The following is a 21,462-nucleotide window of genomic DNA, read 5'->3' on the forward strand; positions in this document are numbered from 1 at the left end:
GATTCAGTAAAAACAGATCATGCTCCTGTGTTTCATATTGTCAAACAGGAATTACCTTACTTAAGGTGATATCAAAACTCCCACAGCTGTAATGTTTAAATCCTTCCAGAGTCAACAGGAAAGATGAGCCATTTTTTAAAAAGAAAAATTCAGTTAGCATTAAATCCAGTCCGACCATGAGAAAAACAACCGACACATTCCAACAGTGGGGCACCCCCACAAGGCGCCTGCAGGTCAGCCCTCCTCAGCAACTCATCCAAACAAGGGACGCTGCCACGCTGTGGCGCTGCAGGCCAAGCCACCACTTCCAGCCAGCACTCCCTATCAGAGGGGATTCAAGCCCTGGCTACTCCACTTCCCATCTAGTTTCCTGCAAAGGCAACAGAGAATGACCTAAATACAAGGGTCCCTGCACCCACAGAGCAGACCCAGATGCTGCCCCTGACTCTGGGTTTTGGCCTTTCCCAGCTCTGGCTGTTGCAGACATTTGAGGAGTAAACTCTGCCTTTTGCACAAATAATTTAAAAAAAAAAAAAAAAAAGAGGAGGGCTGGAGCATTGCTGTAGCAGGTAAAGCTGCCACCTGCAGTGCCACAGCCAGAAGGGCATTGGCTGAGTCCCTGCTGCTGCACCTGGAAAAGCAGGCCCAAGTGCTTGTGCACCTGCATCCAGTAGGAGATCAAGAAGAAGCTCCTGGCTCCTAGGAGTGAACCAGCAGATGGAAGCATTTGCTTGCTCACTCGCTTGCTCGCTCTCTCTCTCTCTCTCTCTCTGCCTTTCAAATAAAAAGTGGGGGGGGGGGGGTGGGCGTCCTGAGAAACTATGGCAGCAATGAAGGGCCCAACAAGCCATGACAGGAAAGTATAATGGGGTACATCCTGGAACCAACACAAAAGGGTATTAGGCAAAAACTAAGGAAATCTAAACAATGTACAATATATTTTTTTATTTAGTTGACAGAGTTAGAAAGTGAGTGAGAGAGAGAGAGACAGAGAGAAAGGTCTTCTTTCCGTTGGTTCACCCCCAAAATGGCCGCTACGGCCTGCACTACGCCGATCCGAAGCCAGGAGCCAGGTGCTTCCTCCTGGTCTCCCATGCGGGTGCAGGGCCCAAGCACTTGGGGCATCCTCCATTGCCTTCCCGGGCCATAGCAGAGAGCTGGACTGGAAGAGGAGCAACCAGGACTAGAACCCGGCACCATTATGGGATTGCCGGCACTGCAGGCGGAGGATTAACCAAGTGAGCCACGGTGCCGGCCCCATTAATCATATTAATGAAAGATTTAATAAAAGGAAAAATTAGGGGTATTTTGGAACTATGTACTATTTCATCAATTTTCCATAAAACTGAAACTCTTCCAAAAATTAAAATCTATCGAAAAAAACTTGGATCAAGTTTTGTTTTATGTCTCAAACTCTTCAAATCCTAATACAGAACTCTCAAAGTAAAAAGCACAACTACATGTTTACTCCAAGTCAGGGGTAGGGAATGTCAGGCCCTGCCGAGGTAACTGTAAGTGGGACTCAAAATTCAAATCTATAGCAGGCTATTTAAAATAAAAAGTGCTATGGGCCGGCGCCGCGGCTCACTAGGCTAATCCTCCGCCGGCACACCAGGTTCTAGTCCCGGTCGGGGCACCGGATTCTGTCCCGGTTGCCCCTCTTCCAGGCCAGCTCTCTGCTGTGGCCCGGGAATGCAGTGGAGGATGGCCCAAGTGCTTGGGCCCTGCACCCCATTGGAGACCAGGATAAGTACCTGGCTCCTGCCATCGGATCAGCGCGGTGCGCCGGCCACGGCGGCCATTGGGGGTGAACCAACGGGCAAAGGAAGACCTTTCTCTCTGTCTCTCTCTCTCTCACTGTCCACTCTGCCTGTCAAAAAAATAAAAAATAAAAAATAAATAAATAAAAAGTGTTACGTATTTGAAAGTAAAGTTAAAGAGAAAGAGGAAGAGACAGATCTTCCATCTACTGGTTCACTCCCTCAATGGCCACACTGGCTAGAGCTGGCCAAGCAGAAGCCAGGAGCCTGTAAGTTTCGTCTGAGTCTCCATGTGTGTGCTGGGGCCCAAGCACTTGGGCCGTCTTTTGCTGCTTTACCAGGTCATTAGCAGGGAGCTGGATCGGAAGCAGCCAAGACTCAAAATTGGTGCTCCTACGGGATGCAGGCATCACAGACAGCAACCCAACATTGGCCCCTAGCCAAGCTAATTTTTGAGTTGATAATTTTGCACTGTTCACAAATAACGTTATAAATATCTGAATGGTCCTTAGCAGAAAAAAAAGTTCTCCACTCCTGCTTACAAGTAACAAACATGGCACTTGATAAAAAATAACACCAAAAAGGTATGTTTCAATATCTTAGTCGTTACTGGTAACAAGGGGATACTGTTTGCCCTTTAGAAACATGTCTAAATTTTCACTTCACAAAAGTAACAAAAATGAAGAATCCTTGACCAGTTTTGCAATGTCCCATCAGAGGATGAAAGTAGAGAAAAACATAAACACAATGAGGCAGGGAGACTACTTACTCATAGATCCTAGATTTATTCCTACTGAGTCAAACCTTTGCAGGAGCAAGTTCCCCTTTTTACTACTGAAGCAACTCAAATTTCTGGGCTTTGACCCCTTTAAGTTCTTTAAAAACTGAGGGCCTCACAGAGCATTAGTTTATGTGGCTTATATGTACTGATCTTTATCACATTAGAATTAAAATGAGACATCTTAAAAATTAATCTCTTTAATGTCAAATGCACTGCTTTATTTCTCAATATTTTGCAAATCTCTTTAATGTCTGGCTTAAGAAATAAGCTGGATTTTTATTTCTTATGCAGCTATAGCATATTTTGACAACGTATATGAAGAAAACTTGGCCTCACAGATTCTTCTTTTAAAGGTGATGTTCTCTGGGACCCTAAAAAGTTTTGGGAAACTGCTCTACAGATCACCCCTCCATGCAGATTTAAAAACTGTCCCCTCCTAGTGGTTTTTCAATGACTCCTTAACCTCTGTGTACAATTTATTAGGAAAAGTACACTTGGGTCAATCCAGTACTCCCTAAAGTTCTGTCACTAGAAAGATACTACAAATAATGTCATCATTTGTGGACTTTTTTTTTCCTTAATGATCATTTGTGGACTTTTAATAGTAGTATTTTTTAAAAGACTTATTTTATTTATTTGGAAGAGTTAGAGAGAGAGGTAGAGACAGAGAGAGGTCTTCCATCCACTGGTTCACTCCCCAGATGACCGCAATGGCCAGATCTGTGCCGATCCCAAACCAGGAGCCAGAAGCTTCTTCCAGGTTTCCCAGGTGGATACAGGGGCCCAAGGACTTGGGCCACCTTCTTCTGCTTTCCCAGGCCATAGCAGAGAGCTGATCAGAAGAGGAGCAGCCAGGACTAGAACTGGCACCCATTTGGGATGCTGGCACCTCAGGCCAGGGCATTAACCCACTGTGCCACAGCGCCTGCCCCTAATAGTAATATTAAAAACCGTAAATACCAAGGATTAAGAACCTTTTTTAAAATTATGACTCTTATAGACAGAGCCTGGGGAATTAAAGAATTTGTTTCAAATAATATTGCAGTTTCTGAATATTGAATATTTTGAAAGGCAAAACATTGCTTTGATGTACTGTTTATTAGGAAATTAAACAGTGGTAATGACCAGGACATGCCATGGTACTTACTTTTTAAGCATTAGTAACATGAAATTCCTCTTGTACTACTTTTAGTAAAACTTGGCCATAAGCATCTGAATTTACAGGTCCTCTAAATGCTGTAAGTTTACTGTTGTCAGAACCAGGAGAAAATATAAAATAGCCCTCTCACGGACCCTGTTTTGCAAAACTCAAATAGTTTCCTGCAGGCGCCACGGCTCAATAGGCTAATCCTCTGCCTAGTGGCACCGGCACACCAGGTTCTAGTCCCGGTCGGGGCGCCGGATTCTTTCCCGGTTGCCCCTCTTCCAGGCCAGCTCTCTGCTGTGGCCAGGGAGTGCAGTACTTGGGCCCTGCACCCCATGGGATACCAGGAGAAGCACCTGGCTCCTGCCTTTGGATCAGTGCGGTGCGCCAGCCACAACCGACCGGCCACGGCGGCCATTGGAGGGTGAACGAACAGGCAAAGGAAGACCTTTCTCTCTGTCTCTCTCTCTTACTGTCCACTCTGCCTGTAAAAAAAAAAAAAAAAAAAAAGAAAAAAAAAGTTTCCTGCCAGTAAAGCAGCTGACTAGACCTGGGAGACCTTTTGATTCTCCCAAAACATCCTTAACATAAGTCTACCAAAGTTACCTTCTGGAGTGATATCAGTCCTGTCATGCAAACATTCTTTAAAAATTCACCAAAAAAAAAAATTCACCAAGAAGCACCCCAAGAAAACTAAATCCCGAGAACACTCAGCTTCTCCCCACGTGGGCTGCTACCGTGCAGGAAGTGAAGAGGACGGCAGCACCTCTCCCAGGTCCTGACACACAGCGCGTCGCCGAACCTCCCCTCTTCTCCCCCACGCACTGGACCTGCGCACACTGGTGCTCCAGCATGCTCCCACTGCGCCCCATGGTCACTAAGCTGTCATGTCGGTTTTCCTAACCCAAGGAAGTTACTTAATAAGCAATATGGGTTCTGTTTCCTTTAAAACCTAGGATCCAAGTGAGGAAAACACAATTCTGGAAGGTAACTGAAGCTGCTAAGCAGATTACATACCTCTGAAAAGATTCCAAAAATGATCTGCCTGAGGGGTGGGTGGAGGGGTGCTTGGACTCTGTTCCCTCAACCATCCCTAAGCCACACCCAAACCTACCAAGGAACCCAGGGCAGGGAAAGTTAAACATCTCACACCCTAACCTTAAAACCTCATGATATGTAAAAAAATGTTGTACCTTTAAACATTTACAAATTGGTCACTCTTAGAGATGCAAAATTAGAGTCAGGAAAGATAGTAATGGGACAACTCAGCCTCAGTGAAGACACCAAAAGATTGCAATCTCATGCAGATAGGGGCCAGGCCCTGTGGCTGGTAGGCCAGCCTCCACCTGAGGCCCGGCATCCCCTGAGGGTGCCGTCCTGGCAGCCTCTCCAGCAGAAGGAAGACCATTTGGTCTTTCCCTCTCTAATTCTGCCTCTCAAATTAGAAAAAAAGAAATCCACTGCTCTTAAAAAAAAAAAAAAAAAAAAAAAAACACCCGCATATTGTATCTAAAGACACATCTACAATTGTACTTTTTTTAAAAAGGTGAATACTAAGATTCATATTTCACTAGATGGAAATATTTAACAGATATTTAAGCCTGCTGCAATTAAGACTAACCTTTTTTTAAGATTTAGTTATTTGAGAGGAAGAGTTACAGACAGTTATTCCACACATTGGTTCATTCCCCAAATGGCTGCAATGGCCAGAGCTGGGCCAATCCAAAGCCAGGAGCCAGGAGCCAAGTGTCTCACGTGGGTACAGGGGTCCAAGCACTTGGGTCATCTTCTTGGGCCATTAGCAGGGTGCTGGACCAGAAGTGGAGCAGCCAGGACTCAAACGGACACCCATATGGGATGCTGGTGCTGCAAAGGTTTAACCTACTTGTACCACAGCGCTGATCCCAAGCCTAACATTTAAAGTGGAAATAATTCTAAAACATGTATGATCCCTAATAGTCATACTTGAAATAAAAGATTAAACTTGAACCTGGACTGGAATTGACTAGAAAACTGCTCGGTTTACTCCAGCTTAGTTAACATTTACAAGTCAACTTGATGGTCTTCATTCAACATATTATAATTCTGACTGCTAGAGTTTGATGTTTGTGCCTCTCCTAATCTGTGTAGGAACTTCATCAGTGAGACCTTCGCTGTGGCGCAGCGGGTTAAAGGCCTGGCCTGAAGTACCAGCATCCCATATGGGCACCGGTGCTAGTCCTGGCTGTTCCTCTTCCAATCCAGCTCTCTGCTATGGCCTGGGAAAGCAGACCTTGGGCCCCTGCACCCATGTGGGAGACCTGGAAGAAGCTCCTGGCTCCTGACTTCGGATCGGCCAGAGCTGGCCATTGTGGCCATCTGGGGAGTGAACCAGCAGATGGAAGACTGACTCCCTCCCTCCCTTCCCCCTTCCCTTCCTCCCTCTCTATCTCTCTCTAACTGACTTTTGAGTAAATAAATAAATCTTGAAAAAAAAAACTTTATTACCAATGTGACAGTATCAAGGTGAGGCCTTTGGGAGGTGACTGACTGGATCAGCAGATTTCTGAAAGGCCAGAGGGAGTTATTTTAAACCCATCTGCCCTACATGAAAGTAAGGACAGTGACAGAGTTCAAGGCGCCATCTTGGAAGCAGAGACCAGCTCTCACCAGACCCCAAACCTGCTGCTGCTTCTATCTTAAATCTGCCAATACCCTGATTCCAGACTTCCCAGGCTCGAGAGCTGCCAAAAAGAAATCATCACCCAGTCTCGGGATTTTTGTGCTTATAGCATCAGCAACAGAATAAGACACTAGATCTTAGACAGGAAAGAACGCACTAATACAGAAGAGGCAAGCTCAATTTAGGGTAGCAAATAAACAGATGTCTATCTCCAAAGATGTTAGTTTTATTTATTTCAAATTTATTGCCACACTCCAACACAAATTTTATTTGATAGATAATCCACTTTAGCCTAAAATATGGGGAAGTCGCAATCAGGGGAAGCTGTTCTTCATGGGAACAGCCACCTGGTTATCCATGGGGTGTACCTGCTTTCACAGGTTTTCAACAGAGGATTTGGCAGCTGTGTTTAGAGCTCAAGACTTAAAAAATCATCACCACGAAGACACATAAAAATGAATACCTTCATTCCCGATGCCTCCAACTAGATCCTATTCCTTCCTTAAATGGTGCTTCTTCATTGTCGCTCCCGACCCCCCTCTAGTCCAGAGGAAGCAAAACCTCTCCAGTGTCCCAGGCAGCCTTCCTCATGCCCCACCAGCTCATGGGCACCTTCAGGTCCCTGCAGGCTTCAGGACTCAGTGTGAGGATCTCGCACCAAGTACTCAGTACCTTTAAGTAAACACTGTTGCTACCTGAAATGCTAGAACCTTAACACAATGCCCAGGACTCGCTGACCTATCAATGAACATACTGAATGGAACTCACAGCCAACCCCAAGAACCCAAATTCATTTCTTCAACAGAGTTGACGAAAAGGATTCCCAGTTTTTTGTGACAGAGGTTGAGTTTTTGATTCATTCAAAATCAACAGCAAGAAGGTTTGTTACCTTGACAACTACCTGAACCTGTCAGGGAATTACCTAATCCAGCAGTACCCAAACCTTATTTTCACTCAGGCCCACATGGAATGCTAATTCAATTCTTCCAGGACAGACTCTAGGATGCCCTTTTTTTTTTTTTTTTTTTAACGATTTGTTTGTTTACTTGAAAGGCAGAGTTAGAGAGATGGATGCAAAGGCAAAGAGAGACAAAAAGAGGTCTTCCATCCACTGGTTCACTCCCCTGATGGAGTTGTGCTGACCCAAAGCAGGGTGTCAGGAGCTTCTTCCGGTCTCCCACATGCATGCAGGGGTCCAAGGACTTGGGCCGTCTTCCACTGCTTTCCCAGACCATAGCAGAGAGCTGGTTCGGAAATGGAGCAGCCAGGACTCCAACCGGTGGCCATAAGGGATGCCACACTGCAGGATGCGGTTTTACCCACTACACCAAGGTGCTGGCCCCCAACAGAATGACTTTAAAGAGAGGTAGGAGTACACTGAGCGAGCCCCTGAGTGCTAAATGCTCTTCCAATGTGGTGAATGGTCACTGAAGCGGATTAAGCCAGGAGTTTCCATATAAACATGCAAAGGTTAAGCTCATAGTTACTGATAAGCTACAAACACAGTAGACAAAATACACAAATCCAAATGGCTCTGATATTATTCATGGTCAGCTTACTATTATTATTGATGTCCCTGTAGTTGTGTTTGGGTGGTCAGAAGAAAAAAGGGAAAAATCACACCTGGAAATATCTACTGGGGTGTGGGGGTCAGTGCTGAGGCGCAGGTCAGGCTGCCACTAGTGATGCTGGCGTCCATGCTGGAGCACTGGTGCAGTGCTGGCTGCTGTTTCTGAACCAGCCCCACCTTAATGTGCCTGGGAAAGCAGGGGATGTTGGGCCAAGCTACTTGGGTTCCTGCCACCCACATGGGAGACCCGGAGGAGAGCCTGGCTCCTGGCTCAGCCTGGCCTAGCCTCAGCTGTTATAACTATTTGGGTAGTGAATCAGTGGATGGAAGATCTCCCCCATCCCTTGATCCCTGCCCCTGTCCGCCAAGAAGAAAAAGAAAAGAAAAGAAAAGCCTTCTGGGGGAGGGTTTTTGACCTAGTGGGTAAAATGTGGGTTACGACGCCTCTGTCCCATAATGGAGTGCCTGAATTCAAAACCCACTCTGGCCCCCCATCCCAGCTTCCTGCAAATAAAGATCCTGGGAGGCAGCAGTAGTGGCCAAGCAGTTGGGTCCCTGCTACTCACATGGGAGACCTAGATAGTGTTCCCCAGTTCCTGGCTTCAGCCTGGCCCAGCCCCAGTTTTTGAGGGCATTTGGGGATGAACCAGGATATGGGAGCACTCTCTATCCCTGTCTCTCTGCCTCTCAAATAAGCAAATAATCTCTAAAGCCTATTAGAGGAGATGGAAGAGAAAAATCGACCTAATTTCCGGGGTCTATGAAGGGAGCCACTGAACCTTAACCAGAAGGAAGAACACTGAGTCAGGGTTTGGAATCCCCATCCATCCTTTAAAGCCTGGGTCACCTTAGACAAGTCACTTCACTTCTCTCAGGCTCAGCTTCCCAGTCTATAAAATGGTTGTACCTTAGCAGCAATAACTAATGGAAATGTGTTTTTTTGCTGAGCCTATCAGAGAAAAGGATAATCCGCCATGGCAGAAAGTACGTAAGCAGAAATAGTTTCCCATCGACTCTCACGTAAGGACAACTGTACTGTTACTATGGTTACTTAAGAGGCAATATAAATAGTGCTGGGAGCCTAGCTCAGGGCCTGTACTGCCTAGGTTCAAATTCTGGCTCTATTATTGACTAGTCAATGACCTTGGGCAAGTCAACTTCCCTCTCTAGGCCTCACCGTGCAGAGAAGGGCCAGTGTTATCCCCATTTTATAGTCACCCTAACAAATAAAGCTCTGAAAATAGTCACAACCTTTTCAAGGCTAGCAGCTCCAAGATAACAAATACCAGAAGCCAATGCTTTGATTCTTATTCTAGTATTCTTTCTTGTACACCTCTAGTCTCTTAAAAACAAATCTTAGATTCCTATATCAAATCCCAAATTCTATCCCTCTCAAAAAATATGGATGAGTAATTATCCATTACATAAGTCAAAAATATACTTGACAAAAATGGGCAAAGACATAGGTTAACAGGAAGGGGAAAGTAGTTATAGAGAAACCCCAAGAACAAGTTGCCAGATACAATTTTTTAAAGCCTGAGAACCACACCCTACAGAAATCTCCAAGCCAGCCTCCCACTGGACAACCTGCTGGCTGCTGTGTTTGTCCAAAGTGGATCATACTATTGGACAAAAGCCTCAAATACCTGGAACTTTACCAAGTGGAGGTTGTGCTCCAAAAACTCCGTCCCGCTCTCCCTTGTCTCCACACCCTCCCCACCTTACCCCTCAATCTCAAAGCTGCCAGAGTACAACTCCTACTGTCCCCGTCCTTCCCTTCAAGTTTAAGCCTAGCCATCTGGTTTAAATATCACCAAATGATGAATTGGTATAACCAAAGATAACTGGGAGGATCTTGCCTTTTCAAAGACCTCGTAATTACGCGGATTTGACAGGGATTTGTTCTTTGTTTCTGGAGTTACATGATTACAGTAAAACTACAGTGCTTGGTATCCACAGCCTGCAGTATGCATGCCTCATAGGAATACAAACTCAATAAAAAGCTCCAACCCAGTGCCCAAAACACACTAAGATTAGACTTCAGTTCTCTGAACATTACAATTTGGTGAAGCCAATGAGGTGACAATTAATTTAGTAATACACAAAATTATGCCCCCAGCCAATCAAAGAGCATTACTGGGAAGAGGAATCTTACCCCAGTTGTCCGCTCCCAACTAAAACATCTAACATTTAAAAATGTAAAATGTGGTACACATGGGGCTGGTGCTGTGGCGCAGCAGGTTAAAGCCCTGGCCTGAAGCGCTGGCATCCCATATGGGAGCCGGTTCTAGTCCTGGCTATTCCTCTTCCAATCCAGCTCTCTGCTACGGCCTGGGAAAGCAGTGGAAGATGGCCCAAGTCCTTGAGCCCCTGCACCCACATGGGAGACCTGGAAGAAGCTCCTGGCTCCTGGCTTCAGAACAGCTTATCTCCGGCCGTTGCAGCCATCTGGGTGAGTGAACCAGTGGATGGAAGACCTCTCTCTCTCTGTCTCTACCTCATTCTGTAACTTTTTTTTTAGATTTTTATTTGACAGATAGAGTTAGGCAGTGAGACAGAGAGACAGAGACAAAGGTCTTCCTTCCATTGGTTCATCCCCCAAATAGCCCCTACGGCAGGAGCTATGCTGATCCAAAGCCAGGAGCCAGGTACTTCCTCCTGTTCTCCCATGCAGGTACAGGCGACCAAGCACTTGGGCATTGCTCCACTGCCTTCCCGGGCCACAGCAGAGAACTGGACTGGAAGAGGAGCAACCGGGACTAGAACCGGCGCTCATATGGGATGCCGGCGCTGCAGGCGGAGGATTAACCTAGTGACCCACAGAGCTAGCCCCTGTAACTGTCTTTCAAATAAATAAAACATTTTTTTTAAATGTGGTACACACTACTAACAAGTATTTCAATACATCTAGAAAACAGTATTATGTAAATTGCTTTATTCAAGACACACAAAGCCATGTTGAGGTTACAGTGAAATACAATGTGTGTGTGTGTGTGTGTGTGTGTCCACCTAACTGGTACTAACTACTATGACATCAATTTTAGAAGATGTATCTTTAGAAAAATTTGGGGAGTCCAAGTCTGCATGATTATACAGGCGGAGCTTTAATTTTTAAAAGTTTGTCTAGGGGGCCCAGCGCTGTGATGCAGTGGGTTAAAGCCCCAGCCTGCAGCGCCGGCATCCCATAAGGGCGCCAGTTCAAGTCCCAGCTGCTTCACTTCTGATCCAGCTCTCTGCTATGGCCTGGGAAAGCAGCAGATGGCCCAAGTCTTTGAGCTCCTGCACCCACGTGGGAGACCTGGAAGAAGCTCCTGGCTTCCTGCTTCAGATCAGCTTAGCTCTAGTCATTGCAGCCATTTAGGGAGTGAACCAGCAGATGGAAGACCTCTCTGTCTCTACCTATCTCTGTAACTGTCTTTCAAATAAATAAAATAAATATTAAGGAAAAAAGTCTGGGGCAAGCAGTGTGTTAAGTCATTACTTAGGGCATCCATGTCCCAGATCAGAGTACCTGTGATCTATTTCTTCCTCCACCTTCCAATCCAACTTTCCTGCTAATATGCCTGGGAGGCAGAAAGTGACAGCTCAAGTACTTGGGTCCCAGGCACCCACATGAGAGCCCTGGACACAGTCCCGAGCTCCTAACCCCAGCCCCACACAGCCTCAGGTGTTGCAGGCAGAGGCTTACACCACAACGCAGGCCCCAGTATTTTTTTTTTTTTTTTTTTTTTGACAGGCAGAGAGAGAGAGAGAGAGAGAAAGGTCTTCCTTCATTCAGGTTGGTTGGTTCACTTCCCAAATGGCCAGGAGCCAGGTGCCTCTTCCTGGTCTCCCTTACGGGTGCAGGGGCCCAAGTACTTGGGCCATCCTCCACTGCCCTCCCAGGCCACAGCAGAGCTGGACTGGAAGAGGAGCAACCAGGACTAGAACTGGCGCCCATATGGGATGCCGGTGCTGCAGGTGGAGGATTAACCAAGTGAGCCATGGCACCAGACCCGGGCCCCAGTATTTTTAAAGATTAAAGTAAGGGGCCAGAGTTGAGGTGCAGTGGATTAAAGCCCTGGCCTGCAGCCCCGGCATCCCATGTGGGCACTGGTTCAAGCCCTGGATGTTCCACTTCCAATCCAGCTCCCTGCTAATGCACCTGGGAAAGCAGGAAAGGATGGCCAAAGTCTTTGCACCCTTGCACACACATGGGAGACCCAGAAGCAGCTGGCTCTTGGCTTTGGATCAGCTCAGCTCCACCCACTGGAGCCATCTGGGGAGTGAACTAGCAGATGGAAGATCTCTGTGTCTCTCCCTCTTTCTGTAATTCTTTCAAATAAATAAAATAGATCTTAAAATTAAACATGTTTCTTATAAACTTCTATTTTTCTCATTTTACAAACTGCAGAAATATTAAAAATTCTGTCCACTAACCCTTCTGTAAGGCATGACAATTGGGATTATTTAAGTTACTTGTTAGGGGAGCATAATACCTTTCCATCTACATGGCTTCTATGGCAGTCATCCTATATAAAGGGAAATTAAAATAATTATGAACATTTCTTAACACAAAGCTCACAAAATATAAACTGTCTACGCACCTATTTATTACACAAGATGCACATAGGCACCTGCAAGTTTTCTGAAATAATTTCTAACAGGTCTACCTTTAAAAAGAATTGATCATTTTGTAAAGATTCAGGTACAAAAAAGGCTCCCTCCACATCAAAAAAAGATTACGGCTGGCACCGTGGGGCTCACTAGGTTAATCCTCCGCCTTGCGGCGCCGGCACACCGGGTTCTAGTCCCAGTCGGGGCGCCGGATTCTGTCCCGGATGCCCCTCTTCCAGGCCAGCTCTCTGCTGTGGCCCAGGAGTGCAGTGGAGGATGGCCCAGGTGCTTGTGCCCTGCACCCCATGGGAGACCAGGAGAAGCACCTGGCTCCTGCCTTCAGATCAGCGCAGCGCGCCGGCCGCGGCAGCCATTGGAGGGTGAACCAACGGCAAAAGGAAGACCATTGTCTCTCTCACTGTCCGCTCTGTCAAAAAATAAAAAAAAATAAAAAAAGATTACATTCTATTTATTCCAGTTTTGATGTTAGGTTGTTGCCTTTCAAGTTTCACTTTTAAAACATCCCCTAACTGTAGGATAAAATGAGGTATATGTACACAGCAGTAGCCCTTGTCTAGATAAATGTGTTTCCAGACTCTTCTTAGCAGTGGGCAAATAAAGCTTTGGGATTTAAGCTTCTTGCAATCCATCAATTAATTAATCTGGACAGCAGCCCTAGGTCAGTGTCAGATCCCCTTACAGCAAGAAGACACATATGGGGGTAAAATGACTTTGTCCAAGGTCATGATGGAATTAGATTAAAAACTTTAACCCACCTATTTCTAAAAACCTAAAACCAATACCCCTACCATCCTCCTTTACATAATGCAGGTGCTTCCCTTTAAGAAGTAATAAAAATATTACTTAGTATAGAGCTAAGCTTATGTGTAGAGTTAATTGAAAATAGATCTTAGTAAATAATAAGAATGGGAATAGGAGAGGGAGGAGGAAGAAAGGTGGGAAGAATCACTATGTTCCTAAAGTTGTATTTATGAAATGCATAAAGTTTGTATACCTTAAATAAAAGTTTTCTGGGGGAAAAATATACACACAGTCCCCTTAATAAACCTCATTCAAATTGTTTATTGTTTTACATTTTCACTTTTATTTGAAAAGAAGAAACAGAAACTTAGACTTCTTCCATCCACTGGTTCACCCTCCACATGCCTGCAACAAACAGCCAGAGATGGACCAAGCCAAAGCCAAAAACCCGGAACTCCACCCACATCTCCCAAATGGGTGGCTGGGATTCAAGCACTTGGGCCATCAACTCCGCCCTCTCATGGTATGCATCAGCAGGGAGCTGGATCAGAAGTGAAGAAGTCAGGACTTGAACCATCCAGTATGGGATAAGGCATCCCAAGCAGCAACTTAACCTCTGTTCCACTTGCCTGCCCAGTAAACCTCATTTTTATCCCTGAAAAAATACTTCCCTCAATAACACAGCGTTCCAGAAGAGATTACCAAATGAGATAGAATTACCAAGCTCTAAAGGGTTATTCTATGTGTGATCTTCTGATGGCATCTCTTATCTGAGAAATGAAGTTGTTTCAGGAAGGGAGGAAGAAGCTGTTGGATGCCAAAACATTGATAGAAAATATTTTAATACTCTAATTTTTAAAAAAATATTTATTGAAAAGCAGAGGGACAGAGCAGGAATCTTCTATCCACTGGCTCACTCTCCAAATATCAACAACCAGGGCTGGGACAGGCTAAAACTCGAAAACTGGAACTCCTTTCCAGTCTCCCATGTGGGTGGCAGGAACACAAGCATTTGAGCCATAACCTGAAATGAACAGGGACTCCGACTCAGGCCCTCCGGCATGGGGTGTGAGCATCTAAGGGCTGCGAGTGCCCACTCGGGCCCTAATGAAACAAACTGCAGCATCCCTGCTCCAAGTAGGAAAGCAAACTTAACAGCCCAACCAACAACCCGCCCACTCGTCCACTTCCCATTTCCCCAAGACAACTCTTCAGAAAGGCACTCTATTCAGTATCTTGGTCACTCCTGATCCGGTCCCGCTAACTACCCACTCTGGCCAGAAGGTCCCTTCCTAAAAGAGGAAGGGGAAGACTCAAGTCTGGCCAACACAAAGATGGACAGAGGGCAGAGAAGGAATGATACTGGGACAGAGTGACTCCACCCATTCCTCACCCCCACACCCCTGTGTTCCACAAGTGCTTGAAAATGGTCAAGTTTCTCCACAGGTTCCAACAAATGTGTAACAAAGCAACAAACTCACTGCCTAGAATTGAGGAATACAATTCCCAAACGAATTGGGCAAAGTGACCACCGCTCGCTCAAGGCTGAAGAGGCTGTTATCCAATGTCACCTATAACCTGGACAGGACAAAAGCTAGACCATTCTGTTCCCTGCAACTGAAGGTCACCAATCCTCTCTCAGTCCCAACACTGCTACTCTGCTTTCTACTCTAGCCCCCAGGAAAACAACCACGGGGACAACGCTCTCTCCACACTGTTGTGTAGGCTTGAATTTTTTCACAACTGGAAACAAGTTAACTCATACCCTTCCGGCAGATGATACTGGGGTGGTAAAGAGAAGAGCACCGGTCTGCACTCAAGTCTTGAATGTTTAAGTAGTCGGGGGAGGGGAATGTACTTAGTCAAATTCTACATCTTTTTTCCAAGTATATTTACAATCATGGGATTGAAATGCCTCATTGTCCTAGAAGCAGCTTTTCTATACTAGTCTGCTTGAAAACTTGGTTATAAAATGCAAACTGACTGCTCTAGTAGGTAAAAGTAGAAAAAGCAACATTTTTGGCAGATTTCCTAGGGGTGTACAAAGGACATCTCATTTTTCCCTTTCATCTCATGCTAGGACAAAACAGTAAATACAATTTTCACGTCTACAACAAGTTTCTCACAACTCAGATTTTTAACATCCAGTTACCAGTTTTGCAAACTTGAACGGCAGGAGCTGTCCCCAGGCATCCCCCACCCACCCCTCAGTGTCAGTATGCCTCTGGTGATTTCCCTACACCGGGCCCAAATGAGAAATTTCAGAAAGTGCGGTCCCCCGGTTCCCAACATGTATTCTGCCCAATTTTGTTTTGTTTTGTTTTGTTTTTTCTCCTGAGTTTGGTAGCGATCCTCCCCACTTTAAACAGGCAGATTAGCACAGTGCCTACACAGTACCTAATTCTCCTAGGAAAATCTCACACAACCCCAACACAAACCAAGCTGAAAGGACAAAAGCAAGGTCTTCTTGGGTGATTTTTCAAACCTATGTATGGCTTTTGGAAAGAGACACCAAGTAGATTGCAGGAACCTAACCAGGAACCCAATTAGCACTTCCATCTGGAGGGTGTGAGCTTTCCCTTACCCCTTCTATAGAAAGCCTTAATTGGTCCAATCAAGACAACAAGAAGAGGTTACAAAAGTCTACAAAGATCCCATTACATAACATAAACCCAGTTCAAATTTTAAAGAAGTGTACTAGGATATCCTTTTACTTTCTACAAGAAAATTCTCAACTGACTTCTGCCAGCCTACATTCAAGTTATCTCACATAACTTGGACTGCTATTGTAGTCCCCAAAATAAACAAGGGATGGAGTTGAGGCCCAGCAGGGTAAGACGTCTCTTGTAACACCGACATCCTAAATCGAAGTGCCAGCTCAGGACTTGACACACACATACGCCCTGCTTTATCTGCTCTCAATCCAGCTTCCTGCTCATGTGACTGGGGAAGCAGCAGGCGACGGCCCCTGCCACCCCTGCGGAAGATTCAGGTGGAGTTCTGGATTTGGCCTGGCTCAGACCCGGCTGCTGGAGTCATTCGGGGAGTGACTGGCAAGATGAAAGAGCTCTCCTCTCACTCTCTGTCACTGTGCCTTTCAAATAAATCAATTCTAAAATAAATAGTTTTTCCATTAATCTATCAATCAAACATACTGTAACTCTTGCCCAACAAATCATGAAAGAGTACCTTAAAGACAAAGAATGAAACAGTTAATAATTTTCTTTTATTGGTGTCAATAAAAGAATTCAAACTCTGCTTTTAATAGAGTGCTACTTATTAATTTATTAACACTTTTCAAAGGCAATTCTCTATGTATTTTGCTCTTTAAAAAGGTCTGGATTATATAAACTATAGTATAAAAAGGATGGGGAATTTTCCAGTGGGGGGTGGGGACTGCAATCATTAGCTGACTTGCATTTGCAATACCATTCACATTCCATTCTTAAAGTCTTTTGTTGATTAGTTCACCACCAATCACGACTAGATGGGTATGTTTGTGGCTCATCGTGGGCCCATTTTACCACTGGTAAAGTCAAATTTAGCTAAATAGTCTTTCAGATTGCAAAAATATCAAGTCTGTTTCTGCTTCGTTTAAGGCAGACACTCGTGAGCTACACTGAAGGACTTAATCCAAATCCCTACCGAGTTTTTCTCCGGAGCAGCAGTCTGAAATTTGCATTGAAAAGCAATTACAAATGTGTATACAGGGGTTCTTTTGGGAGAGATGAAGATGTTCTAAAATTGACCGTGAGGATAGCTGTGAAAAACTGAAAACCACTGACCTGCGCGCGCCGTAAATGTGTGAATCCTACCACAATAAAGACATCATTCCTGCAAAGTCGTCCAAGTCCTTCCTTCACTGCACTACACGTCTATCGCTAGACCTCGTCTCGTCTCCAGACGTTAACACTTTAAAGTGGCCAAAGAATAACCAACCACTAGAGAGATCTTGTGACACTAAAGAAATTGGGAAAACAGAGAGGGGTAGGCCAAAGTGGATCACACCTGACATGGGTTGGGGGGGATGTCAGCCTGGGACAGGAGTGGGCGGGATTCACAGTTCACTCCGACCAGACAAAGAAATGTGTATTTAAGTTCCCCCCTGTTCTCAAAGGGTGGAACCAATAGGCTCCCTTAAAGATGCTGACTCTATTAAAACAAGGCAGCTTTACACTCTGGCCATAAAGATGAAGGGATCAAACCATCGACCACAGGAAGTTAAAGCTCAAAAATATGTGTCTTCTGTGCCATCTGGGGTTTGATTTAAATCTCCTGACTTTTGGATACTGCCAAGGAAGAAATTTGTGGAATCTGCCTATCTATGGCCAAATGCTAGATGTCTGAAAGTGAGAAAGTGAGTTATTAAAATCATTGAATGTATTTCTATCCAACTCAGGAGATTCAATGAAGTATTTACAAGCAGTCGACTACTTTTTACCTAACAGACCCCTAAGGTGAATCATCGAATAACATAAAGTAATATGAAAATATCACTTGTCCTTAAACAGACATCTGAGACCATCAAAGAGGAAATTAAAGTTGCATTGTGGAGGTGGTTGGCCTAGGGGTCAAGATACTGCTCGGAGTGCCCATGTCCCACATCCGGGTACCTAGCTCGAGTTCTCACTCCTCTGCTTCAGATCCAGCTTCCTGCTAATGTGCCCGCTGAGATGGCCCAAGCAGCTGGGTCCCTGCCACCCTCCTGGGAAGCCCTGAGTTCCTGACTCCTAGCTTTGGCCCCGCCCAGCTCCAGCTTCACGGGCACTGGAGTAAACCAGTGATGGGACAAACAGATCCAGATCTCTCTCTCTCTCTCTGCCTCTCAATTTTTTAAATTGTATTTTAAAACTAACAAGACCAGATTAACTGTAAATTTTGAAAGGTCTTAGCTCAGAAAACAAGCTTGCTTATCCTACATACTTAATTTGAAACAAAAGTTTCTCTTTCAAATCCCAGTTGACTTTAGTCTTCTTAGCATAGTTCCTTTTATAGCATTTGTTACAGTTTCACAAACGTCTATGAACCCGTATGCCTCGACATGCAAAATGAGCACCCTACAGCAGCTCTAGACCCTCCCTGACAGAGTAGCCAGGGACGGAGCTAAGTTAAGTACCGTTAAGGAGACACAAGTAGGAACAAAAGGAGACGGCCGCCTGATTCTCTCCCGCACCTAACAAGTCAAAGCCAACAGCCCCAATTCTTCTTTGAATACAGCCACCTGTGTTCCAAAAAGCCAGTGAACAAAAACCATACAGAAACACAGGCATTACACACACATCGCTACACCCATGGAAAATATCTCCTACCTCTTGAAGAATTTGTGTTACTCTATGTCCATTCCATGGGACCACTTGTTCACAGCTTTCCTACAACAATAGTTTCTAAAACAAAGACTGTTTACGTCTGAGACGCCTTTGTTCCAACAAGACCCTCTTCAGGAGGGACAACTCCCGCAGAGGCTTCCCGGCCTGAGGTTCTGTCAACACCACTCCCTCCCAAACTCTCCCCACTTGGCCTAGGAGTTTGTCAGACAAAGGAGGCGCCGGCCCCTCCACACAAAGGAGGGCTCCCAAACCCACCGCGGGCCCACTCGTGCCTCGGCGGGCCCCTTCCTCGGGCCGTGGCATGGCGCCCTGGCAAGGCAAAATGGTGGCCATCGCGCCCGTGTGCCACTCAGGGTGGGGGGAGGCGGCCTGGCCGCACATCTCGCCACTGCCATTGCCGCGGCAGGCCGACCACCCTCAGGACAGCCCAGGCGTGCGGGGCCAGGGGCTCCACGGCGCGCCCGAGATGAAGGCCGACCCCAGCCCCGGGAGCCCACAATACCAACATGGAGGACGACTCCCGGGAACCCGGCCCCTCACATCGGGGCTGCCAGGAACTTCCTCAAGTTGCCCACGGCCCGCCCGCACCCGCGCCGCCCCGAACTTCTGCGGGCCTCCCCCGGCTGGCTGACAGAGCGGTTCCCACACAGCCGCCTCCACTCGGCGCCCGTCACAAACTTGTCCGGGGAGGACCGAGTGCGGGGCCGGCGCCTCCCTGCGGGCGCGCGGGCCCCCTCCCCCCGCGCCAGGCCAACGCCAAGGTCACTCCGAGGGGCCGCCCCGCGGGAGCGACGGTTAAACCGCTCCCCCAACGGCCCCGGCCCGGCCAACCGCCGCTCGGGCCAACTTGGGCTCGGCCGCCCCGAAGTGGGCAGCACCCCGGGGCGCAGGCTCCGGCCACGCGCCCGCCGGGGCCGCCCGCGGGCTCCCGGGCCCCGGGCCCGAGGACGGTCTCTCCGCCCCCGGGCAGGGGCCCCGAGAGAGCCGGCCCCCAAGCGCCCGAGGCCGCGGCGGCGTTGACGTCTCCCTCCCTTCCCAAACACAGCCTCCTCGCCCCCGGCCCGTGCCCAGCGCCGCGGGGCCGGGCGGCCGCCCACGAGCCGCGCGTCGGGGAGCGCAGGTCCCGGGCCCCAGCGGACCCAAGGGCCCCCGGACACTCACGCCCCCCACGACCCGCCGGCTCCCGGGCCCGACCCGCGCGGCTCCTCGGCGCCCCCGGCGGCGCCGCTCGCCCCCTGCTGACCCCGGCCCGGGGGGCACTCGAGGGCCCGGGGCCCGGGATCCGGGGGGTGCCCTGGTCTGGAGGGTGGGGCGCCCAGGTGAGGGCCGCTCCGGGCCGCCGCCGCCGCCACACAAAGGACCAGGGGCTCCCGCCGCCATATTGAAAACTTTCCTCCTCGCCTACAACTCCAAGTCCGCCACCCCCGCGCCCCGGCCCCCGCCGCCCGCGCCCGCGCCCGCACCCGCGCCGCGCCGCGCCGCCTCCGCCGCCCGGGCTCTCCCAGCGCCGCGCCCCGGCCGGGCTCGCAGAAGACCCCGCCGCCGCCGCCCCTGGCTCCTGCCCTCCTGCGCCCGGAGCCGGCTCCGCACCCCGGCCGGGGCCCCGGGGTCCCCCCGCGCCCCCGCCTCCCGGCCCGGAGAGGCCCGCGTCCTCCCGCACCAGCCTCCACTCCGGCGCCCAAACAGCCCCAAACTGAACTCGGCCGCGGGGCCCCCTGCGCGGCCCCGCGCCGCAGCCTCCGGGCCGCCCATTCCCGCTCGGTCCCGGCCGCGAGAGAGCACCCGGCCGGCTCCCAGGAACTCACCGGAGGCGGCCGCACCTTGCAGATCCCCGTCTGCTCGGCGATGGGCCGGATCTTGTGGATGAACGCGAAGGGGTCCGCGAACTCTTCCCAACTGGGCTCGAAGACTGGACACTCGGGGGGAGGCAAGAACTCGCCCAGCGGGCCGGGGCCCCCGAGGGGCAGCGCCGGGCGCGGGCCGGGGCACAGCGCGGTGGCCGCCTCCATCGCCAGGCGCTCTCCGGGGCCGGGCTGCGAGCTGCGCCCGGGCCGAGGGCCGTGCAGACGCGGCTGGGTCAGCGAGTGCGACTCGTACCGGCAGCGGCAGCACCGGGGCTTTCTCAGCCTTCCTCCTCCTCCTCCTCCTCTAACGACGACGTCCGCCGCCACCGCACGCCGTGCGCATCCGCCGCCACGGCGAGAAAAAAGAGTCCCTCCCCGCCCCCGCCCGCCCCGACTCGGGCGCGGCCGGGCCTCCGGCGGGGGCGCGCCGAGCCCCGAGGGTCAGTTGGGCCGGTGAGCGTGGCCCGTTCCCACGCATCCGAGCTGCTGCCCTCGAGAAGTTGGGTCAGAGCTGGGCGGCGGGGGCCGCTGCAGGAGTGCCCACCTAGAGACCCGGGAGAGCAGGAGGAGGTTGGGAGAGGGCCGAGCGCGACCCCCGGAGCCACAGGGCCGGGAGGGCAGCCGCGCCGCGGGCACGCAGTCCAGCGCTTGCAGCCCTCGAGCGGCCCGCGGGCTCGGTGCGCCTGCGTCCGTCCTAGGCCAGGCACAGCCGGCCCCGACACGCGGGGCGAGGGCGTGCAGGGACCGTGGACGGGTGATGCGGGGAGAGTCCACCAGCACTGTGGCCAAGCCCTAAGACCCCCTGACACGACCCAGACGAGGCCGGATGCGGCCTGACGCGGGGGATGGGCCGCCATGCAGGCAGGAACCAGGGCCCGGTCCCAGGCGTGCGTCGCGGCTGCCCGGGGTGCTGGCACCTCTGCCCTCCAGGAGCTGAGCGCCCGCGGACACGACGCTGGCGACGGCCCTCGGGCCCAGGAGCGCGTCCGCAGGGAGGGGTCAGCATACTGCGGACA

At 49.2% G+C, this 21,462-nt stretch overlaps 1 protein-coding gene across 6 annotated transcripts in view; it reads right to left on the minus strand.

Annotated features, from left to right (window-relative positions):
• Window positions 1–20,773, minus strand: part of KDM5B (lysine demethylase 5B) — a 77,541-nt gene extending 56,768 nt beyond the window's left edge. The window contains exon 1 of one of the 6 annotated variants that reach the window (XM_008268570.4): window positions 20,408–20,773. In XM_008268570.4, the coding sequence (XP_008266792.2) occupies window positions 20,408–20,611 (204 nt within the window). In that variant the 5' untranslated portion in view covers window positions 20,612–20,773. The other 5 variants (XM_002717590.5, XM_051821109.2, XM_051821110.2 and 2 more) reach the window with 5 other exon arrangements.
• Between the last annotated feature and the right edge of the window lie 689 nt (window positions 20,774–21,462).

The sequence above is a fragment of the Oryctolagus cuniculus genome, chromosome 13, assembly GCF_964237555.1.
Source record: "Oryctolagus cuniculus chromosome 13, mOryCun1.1, whole genome shotgun sequence".
Lineage (NCBI taxonomy): Eukaryota > Metazoa > Chordata > Mammalia > Lagomorpha > Leporidae > Oryctolagus > Oryctolagus cuniculus.